Source organism: Lissotriton vulgaris, chromosome 6 (genome assembly GCF_964263255.1).
Source record: "Lissotriton vulgaris chromosome 6, aLisVul1.2, whole genome shotgun sequence".
Classification (NCBI taxonomy): Eukaryota; Metazoa; Chordata; class Amphibia; order Caudata; family Salamandridae; genus Lissotriton; species Lissotriton vulgaris.
In genome coordinates this window covers 32,888,557-32,898,023 of record NC_141694.1, presented here as the reverse complement: position 1 = coordinate 32,898,023, position 9,467 = coordinate 32,888,557, and the positions used below count along the sequence as shown (strand labels likewise).

The 9,467-nt window shown below is 45.9% G+C and overlaps 1 protein-coding gene across 1 annotated transcript in view; it reads left to right on the top strand.

The window, feature by feature from the left end:
* The first annotated feature begins 1,417 nt into the window (after positions 1-1,417).
* The window catches only part of GLP1R (glucagon like peptide 1 receptor), a 667,920-nt gene continuing 659,870 nt past the window's right edge, over positions 1,418-9,467 (top strand). Inside the window, exons 1-2 of the mRNA XM_086925577.1 lie at positions 1,418-1,424; positions 1,692-1,804. Of these exons, the coding sequence (XP_086781703.1) occupies positions 1,418-1,424; positions 1,692-1,804 (120 nt within the window). The remainder of the gene's footprint in view (positions 1,425-1,691; positions 1,805-9,467) is intronic.

The following is a 9,467-nucleotide window of genomic DNA, read 5'->3' as shown; positions in this document are numbered from 1 at the left end:
TTTTTTTTTCCCCCCCCCCCAAAGGTCCGATGATTATGTCCATCTACTGCATGGCTCAGTCTAGTGGTTTGCCCCGACTCCGATATTTATTTACTGGCCTAACAGGCATGAAGTTGCCTAGAGGAGTATCAACAAGGTGCACCATATCTCCCGCCAATCCTAATAAGTTCTGCCCAGTTTGCGAAGCGGCTCAATTACTAGGGCCTTGCTCCCGATGGCAGAGAGGTGGTTGGTGTGTTTTCTTTGCATCTATGGAACGAGTGTCGGGCAGATGAGGATTAAAACATAAATAAATAAATAAATTTAAAAAAAATGATTTAGAAATAGATAATTTATCAAATAGAAAATCCATCTGTAAAGCTGTAAGGAATTCTGATGCTGTCATTTTGCATCAAGCATTACCAATACCACATGTATTGGTAATTCCAGGGTGTAAAAGTATCCTGCTAATACTACTCATGAAATGGGGAATATCCATGGAATACAATTTTATTACACATATTTCTGCAAACAATTCCCAAATATCACAGGATTTTCCAGCAGCTGCAGGTTTTGTATCTTGGCTGTGGCGCTGCCTGGTGTAGCACAGCCCCCTCCTCTAGCCACAGTGCCACCTACACATAGCAAACAAGGTGTGTTAAGCAGGGGCCCTCAAGAAACGTTGCAAAGGAGGAAATACTCAAAAGGCAAACATTCTCCAGAGACAAAGGAAGAAGTAAATGCTTGAAGATGAGTATTAGGACCCAGCTACTCACAGGATGAATTGAATGAAAGGGTAAGGCTTGCACAACATTTTTTAATCAAAGAGAAATGTTGAGGGAAAAACAATGAGACAAAAATTTAAACCAATAGGAGAAGACAGTGGTGAAAAGTACTATTGGCTGTGGTGCAGCACTCCTTCCCCTAATTGTAGCATGATTTTATGCTAAAGGTACAGAGAGTGACATCACAGGAAATACAGGGGCCATCTTGGATTAGGATGCAGCCCTAAGAATCCACTGCAAGTACCATCTTGGTTTAGGAATATTGATATAGTCCATCTATGTCTCTTCCTGGAAAACTAAGGAACAGAGAAAGCAGAATGGATTATACCAAAGGGTAAGTTGATGACTTCCTGAAATAAATAGGCACCACTAAACATCTTTTGCCTCTTAGATTGTTGCCTGCAGAGGTTTAGGCTTTTATGAGAAAAAGTTGGACAGATCCTCAAACCTAAAACTACATTATGGCATTCTCTGTGCGTATCTGCGTCTTCAAAGCACAAAAGGAACAAAATCACTGACATAATTCGCGTCCTTAGAAAATCAAGTGCAATAATACCAAATACGGTACCACCCTTCTCGTAATCCTGATTTGACTAGTAATGCCTGTTACTTATCGAATTCAATTTCCTCTCAACTAGAATGAGGTTCTAAATATGATCAGTACGCATACAAATGTATAACAAATGTAATAATGAACAAATTATCTTCCAGGTGCTCCTGTGGATGGACCACTTGCAAAATATATTTTAAAGTGAAAAATATTTAGTATTTTTGGTATTCCACATTCTCAGTAAGAATGCATTAAATCTATTTAGAGAAGGACTATAAATAGTGGTTATGACAACTGAACCTTGGCTCATCTAGCCTTGATTTTCTTGGTTTCCATGTGAAGTTGGTGAACCAATATCTGGTCTCTTGTGTTCGCAGTGCTCCGCGGACGCGTCTACCGCTTCTGTACTGTGGAGGGAACATGGCTGCTGAAGGAAAATTCTACTAAACCATGGAGGAATCTTTCTGAATGTGAGGACAGGCCTCTAAAGGTAAGGATTGCTTTTCTCTGCTTCAAATTTAACATTTTTAAAGAGGCTCTTATCAAACTTTCCTGGGTATTTCCACACGTCAACGCCCACTTCCTACTGGGGAAAGATTTACAGACACACACACACAAACACACACCTTTTCATGACTGTTTTTTAGATACCAAATATAATTGCCATTTATAGAAGTTCTGGCCTGCCTGAGGCTTTAAATGTAGGAAAGACATACTGTTTACAATATGCAGAGAGACAGCCCTCATCGACCATTGGCTTATATAAATCAACTTTTTTCAGAAATTTGATTGAGACATTGTAAATGTAAATGTACATGTATTTATATAGCGCAAATCAATGACTGCGGTCGGTATCTAAGCGCTTGCTTAGGGAACCCGTCCTGGTATTCCCCTGTGAGATAACCCTGGCAGGGTATCCGCAAGGTGAAAGCCAGGCATCCCGCCGCGAGGGGCCGTTGTGGAGAATAAGCAAGCTATTGCCCAGAGTCGCAGAGTGTGAACCCGTGAGTCGAGAAGGCACCGAAGCGAGAATTATCGAGTCCGTGGAATTTTTGAGCCCAAGACCCGCTGAGGCGGGGAATTGAACCCTGGTCCAGGGCCGATCTCAGCTTCCAGGTCTGCCGCCTCTAACCCCTGAGCCACACTTCTCCATTGTCAGACAAAAGTCAGCTCAGTGAAATTTCCTGTCTCACAGTCATGCCGTTGGCTGTTTGGGTATGCCCTTCCACCTCCTATGCAGCGCTTGCATTCTGTGCAGAGGGACTGTTTTATATCCAAGCTATGTCAACTATGACTCTCTTCTGTCACATTCAATTTCTTATCTCATACATATATTCCATTCAGAAAGCAATCCTTTTTTAAAGTCTGGTCTTGAAAAATACTTGCATGCATGTGTACAGAGAAGGGCTTTGAGTCAGCCCTCTTCATTCATTCTTCCATTTCATATCAACCACATTTTGCACCTGCCCACCGCCGCATACAGCTTGAGGGGATGCATCAGCCCACTTCAGGCTGTCTTGCGCTGTGAGTGATGGGATTTTTCCTGATCACAAGTGCACATCTAAAATAAGTACATTTCAATGACAGTGTCATGGCTGGTAGGCCAAAACTTTACTTTACCATTCTTTTATATATTTCCATTTTACCTTTTCTATATGTCTTTTAGGGCCATAGGTATGAAGACATTTTCCTATAGACACAGAATGAGTAAAAACCTTTGATACATCTGGCCCATAGTTATTTTGTGTGTATTTACTTCGTCTCCAGGTTACCGTAATTCAAAGCCAATGGTACCTTTTCTTTTCTCCAATAAGAATCATATTTCGTTCTGATTGGCATTAGACCTTAAAAGCAGCCTCGGCCATGCAGGTAAGTGCAGTTGGGCCAGGTGGGGGGATTTTGACAGACGCCGCCGAGGTTAAATTAATTATTGATTTATTTTCCCCTCTTCGCCGTCTGTCGAAAGCCACCCCCACCCGGCCCCACCACGCTTATCTGCGTGGGCCGCAGCTGCTTAAATGAGTTTCAACACCTGTTCTAAGTATACCTGCCTGTTAGAAAACACCAATACTGTTCTGTTAAAATCATATGAGATAGTTATGTTTTTATTTAAATGTAAACATTTTATTAATGAAATATCGCCTTTTTGTTGTGTGGCTATATTTCATCAATACATTTTTTAAATTGAACAAAAAGCACGTTTATGCAAGTGACGTTTCCAATGCTTGTGTCTGTATTGGGCACTCATGCTGACATAGAACCCTACATTTTGAAAGATGCTTTCTAAAGTGGAACACACAAAGAAGGTGAACTAAGTAAAGTCTTTTGATACTTTACATGGTACCCTCTAGAATCTGGTTCTGAATCTCCACCTCCCAGCCGTTGTCTGACCATGCTCCCGTGCTGTGGTTTGCTCCCGTGCTGTGGTTTGCTCCCGTGCTGTGGTTTGCTCCCGTGCTGTGGTTTGCTCCTGTGCTGTGGTTTGCTCCCGTGCTGTGGTTTGCTTCCGCGCTGTCGTTTGCTCCCGTGCTGTGGTTTGCTCCCTTGCTGTGGTTTGCTTCCGTGCTGTGGTTTGCTCCCGTGCTGTGGTTTGCTCCCGTGCTGTGGTTTGCTACCGTGCTGTGGTTTGCTCCTGTGCTGTGGTTTGCTCCTGTGCTGTGGTTTGCTCCCGTGCTGTGGTTTGCTTCCGCGCTGTGGTTTGCTCCCGTGCTGTGGTTTGCTCCCGTGCTGTGGTTTGCTTCCGCGCTGTGGTTTGCTCCCGTGCTGTGGTTTGCTCCCTTGCTTTGGTTTGCTTCCGTGCTGTGGTTTGCTCCCGTGCTGTGGTTTGCTCCCGTGCTGTGGTTTGCTACCGTGCTGTGGTTTGCTTCCGTGCTGTGGTTTTCTCTGCTAATATGAGGATAGACGTTCTCTAAAGAAACCTGGGGGTAGATTTACTAACATTTGAAATAGTTTTACGTAGAGAGATAACTTGCTGCGCTGCGTCAAATGGAGAGGGCAGGGTTGTGCTGTAACTACTAAGATTTCGGCTGCCTAGCACCAACGCAGGCACCTTCCTGCCCAAAAACAATCCTCTGAGGCTTTTTCCTCAGAATGCAGCACACGTAAAAAGAGATTAAAAAAAGGAGAAATAAACATACTTCTTCTTGCTATGCCTCACTAGGAAGGCGTAGCATATTGACACATTCCCATTTATTATTGTTAGTAAATATGGAAATGCACCAAAAATCATGGGTGGGAACACTCACGCAGGGTGGCTCTGCATGGCATAGTAAATCTCACTTAAGGGCTTACGTTGCTCTGCGTCACCTTGCCTGACATAAGGCCAACACAAGCCTTTAGTAAACCTGGTCCCTGGCATCACCATATACATGGGATGTCTGGCCTGGAAGAATGAAGGCAGGTCCCCTCCCTTTCCTGAGTCAATGTCTGGGCTTGCCTTTGAAGCCGGACAACTGATGGGAGATTAGGTGTGACCAGCAGGCAGAAGGTCTATAACGAATGTAAATGACCTTTTGCTCAATTCATAGATTAAAGGTCAGGTAAGCTATTTTAATAGCGTTTTACTATTTTGATATTCAAAACCAAAATACAGGTACAACTGAGTCTTAGATTAACAATAGTAGTGTTTTCTTTGAGTGGCATTGCTATTAAACAACCAATTGTTTATCAGACAGCCTTAAACTGTCAATATCACGTCTTAGCTTATTAAAGCATCTGGGGAACAATTGCGCCCTCATCAGCTCCCTTCATGTATTTATTTACACATCCACTCCAGGGCCCGCCCTGGTCCTAAGCACCCATAGGTCCACCGCCACAGCCTATCGCTGCACATCTTCTGTCCATTTTGATGCAATGGACCCTGTCAATAATAGGTGGAAAGTTATGTTCCATTTTGCCTTTCCATGGATCTGCGCGCAAACCAAGACTACAAGGAGCTATATTTAATGATTTAAACATGTGTGATGAAGATGGGCTATCGACATCCCAGGATTCTGCAGGTTCTGTCATACCGCATTGCCTGTCTGCTCCCAATCTGAGGACAGTAGTGTGCTCCTAACATAGTGAAGTAGGGTGTTCTTTATTCCTGTTATCCATTTAAAAGCAGGTTTGTACAGCCTGCTGCAGTAAGCATTGGCTTTTAAGCATGGAACTTCTGTAGCCACAGGTGGGAAAATACTCCCTTCATTCTTCTATCCTAGAATTAAACTGCAGAAAACTGTTGTATGCAATGAATTATCAAAGTGTCAGCTATGGCAACTTTCCTGAAGAAAAAAATACTTCTTGTTTCAAGCAGAGCCCATGCAGTGTGTGGTAAATAAAAATATTACCCTGTCGGAGTTTCTATACATTAACAAGGATCATGCATATAATGAGAGGCAGAGTCCGTGGTGTCCGATTCAAAAGGGCTTTAATTCAGTAACTCGAGTTAAGGGAGAATCGGGTTCCATCACCACTAAGGATCAGGAGGGATCGTCATCTGAACTTTATTCACAGAGTACATTATTTATACTTTAAACATACATTAACTTGCATAGAGAAGGCGGAGCGCTCCAGGCGGAGCAAGCGAAGGAGAGAGATAAGAGCACATGGGCGTGAAAAGGGCGTGTAAGAAGGCGTACACGTGGGTGTTCCCTTGAGGTGTCATAGGTGTGTCATAGGTGGGTGGATACATGGAGGGGGTCTGCATGGTCAGCAGGAACCTTAACCCTACTTGTGTGCGCAACTTGATCATGACGTGGAATTGACGTGTAACTGGGGGAAGCTGAGGGGAGCTGACTTTCGTGCTAGTAGAGAAACCTTGGATGTCAGGACGACCTGCACTTCTGGTATTATCTGATATCTTGAGTTTGGAGGATGTATTATCTGAATTAAAGGTCGCTCGAGCAAAGGCTGCTCATCACTAAATGCTAGTGTGTGCATATATTTCTCCGTGCATTGCGTGGGACCATGGGCCGTCTATAGATGCGAGTTCTGTAAATCACTTGAATGGAGACAGGAAGGCTAGGCCCTATCTTCTGCAGGCGGGTTATGTTTACCTTCTTCATTAAGCAGGAATGTATTTCTGTGGAGCAGAGCAGATAACTGTAAGCAAAATACTGTCTTGGCAGGCCGGGCTGGGCACCTCTCGGCTGAGCAGAAAGTATGTGAGAGGTCAGGGATACATAGCTAAACTGCAACTTTCAGAGTGTCAGGAGGCATGGAGCCTGAATTCGGGTCCTGGCTCGGCTGAGCCACAAGACGGGTTCATCTCGACTTTTAAACGTGCACCATGCAAATACATTGGCAACATAGGCCTCAGTGCAGAATTAACGTTTCTTTCATGGAGGGCTTGGTAACTGACATGCTAACATTGGACGGAAATGCAGAGGCATTATTATTATATGTCTTTGACACTTTGTTAACAATAGGCTTTCCTGAAAATCCCAGGGAAACATTCTGTGAGCCTGAGTGGGGTGCCCCTGGAACCTCGTCCTGACTGATGGTAGTTCTGCTCGCCCCTGTGTCAATCAAAAATTTTCTGTCTTTTCCCAATACACGACTATGTACATAGGGACCCTCTTGATCTACAGGAATCTCAATAAGGGGCAAGCCAACCTCCCTCTCTAGGCTGTTTCATGAGAACTGTTGGAATTCTGGATAGTCCGACTGTGTGTACTGGTACATTTGTTGTGTGACTTGTTGTGTGGCAGCTGCTGGTGGGGGTGGAAAGGTCGCTACTGTCTGTTGCGTGTTCTGTGGGGTGCTATTCTGTCTAGGAGGATGCGGTCGTTCTTTTGTCTTGCCTGTAGCTATATTGTGTTTCAGGACAGCGCATTCATTTACATAGTGACCTGGCTGCTTGCAATAATTACAGTTCCCTTTAACAGGTGTCGTGCCCTTTTTATTCGCATTAGCTGGTACCGATTGTGCAACCAGCACTTTCATTTTCGTATCTTTCATGCGTCTCTTTTCATGATCCTGTTCCTCTCTAATTCTGTTCTGGTGATACTGTAACATTTGCAACATTTGGGAAGAGCTATTTGCTTGCCAGGTACTCTCAACCTTCAGTACTCTATTCTTGATCGGGGGTAAGGAATTCTCTACTAGTTTGCTCACAAAGAGATGTGGATATGATTCACTGTGAGAAGTTGGCCTGGTATATAATGCTCACTAATTCTAGTGATCACTTTGTACCATGCCAAGCAACCCTTATGATGATGGTTGTAATTCAACCTTGTAGACCAGTTATCCTAGTGGTAACGTGGACAAAGCAGTCTTAGGCTAAACTCTGAAAGGCATGTGAAGCCAGCTGTTATACCATACACAACCCCCTTGAATACCAAATGAAAGGGACACCACACAGATATATATTGAAAATATATATTGATTTATTAACTATTAAAATCCCCTGGACTCTAGGTGCCCAGGGCATAGGTGTATCCAAGGCCTACCAGGGGCTGCAGCATGTATTATGCCACCCCTGGCCTGGCCTCCATATTTGACACAACTGGCTGATCACTCAGCTGGGGTAAGTCGGTGTAACCACCTCTTACTTAGGTACAGTATGTCTGTGCCTAACCCTAAACTGGACACATATGTTCCTATCAGCCACTCCTATGGAAGGCCTCATCAATCCTGGAGGCAGAGTGCTTGGAAATATGTGAGATGGTGCTCTGGCATGAGCTGAGCCTGTCTGCAGCTGTCGGGAACAACTCCCTAAGCCGTTCCGGGATATTGCCATACCATATACTCTTAAGTGCATTATAATCCTCGCGGTTAAATGCTATCTTTGGTTTGGCTTTATCAAAACATGTCGAGTAAGGTGTCATACGAATTGGAATACTATCCCCTCGCCAATTCTGGCGACGGGGATAGCATTCCACCCTTCTAGAGGGACACGACATGTGTGTAGCCTTAACCCCGGTTAAAGTTAAACAGAGCCTCAGCTTCACAAAATGGACGCTGCCACCACAGACACAAGTCTGGCCTCCTGCTGCTGACCGAAACTCGGCAGATGGTGGCCTGGACAAAGGGTTTCCTGCCTTGGGAGGTGCGAGCACCACCCCAGACAGGATTTTGTGTATTAGGTAGGACAGGGCTGAAAAGAATCAGACATGCCCGGGGCACACAAGGTGTCCCCGTGCATAGGCCAGTCCAAACCGGTTCTGGGGCCTTCCAGCCCCAGTCCTGGCGCGGAGCTGGACAAAGGAAAGGGGGTGTAACCGCCCCCCTTCCTGGTTCCTCCCAGAGGAGGGACCTAGTAGGTGATCCACCCCCAGTTTGGGAATAAGAGGGGGAGCAGTGCCATTGCACAGCAGATCATCCCGAAATCAACTTAAAACTAAGAAGAAGACTGGACTTCGACATTCTGCTGCACAGAAGACTGAAGAAGAATCTCCCTTGTGGCCAAGGAGTGACCACCCTGTGAACACAGGTACCAACCAGCAACTCGACGTCTGCTTTGCCGCCGCCTCCCGCCGGAGACCGAGCCCAGAGACCGACAAGAACCAGACTCCCAGACCTCTCAGAGCCCGATCCACAGTCCCTGCGAAGAAGGGACCCGTGGAGGCACCGAGTGACGTGGGACCGGACCTCTTGAAAGACACCCGAGAAGCTGACTGCGCAGCTTCTGAGGCATCCTCGACGTTGTGCTTTGGGGATTGAGAACCCCAATTACCGAGCAGCCCTTGCACCGAAGATCAGCCCTCCAGCATCTCCACGATCTGCGTGGGGCCCTTTTGCATTGTGCCACTTGACGCGCCATCCCGGCCACTAGCCACGCGGCCAGCGGCCATCTTGGCGACGAACCCGAAGATTTAAACAGCAGGTCTGGTTGCTCCAGACCTACCCAAGCTCCTGTGAAAAGGAGCCCTCGCTCTGACCTTGCTGGTCCGAGTGAACAGCATCTTTCACCTTCTGCGTGGCTTGCATTTGCCAAGGCTTGTTTGCTCCGATCAGGTCGCCGACACCGCCAACAGCGAGAAGCCTACGTGGGACAGCTCGTGACCGACTCCTGGACGTCCTCGATCCCGGGTATCCACGTGGCTGCAGAAAGAAGCTACCCGGCAACGCCTGTTTGCACCCGACATCGCCTGGTTCCACTCTGGTTCCACGGTAGTCACTGGCTAGTGACTTTGAACACTGTCCCCTCTGCTTTCAGGTCTTCAACTCTT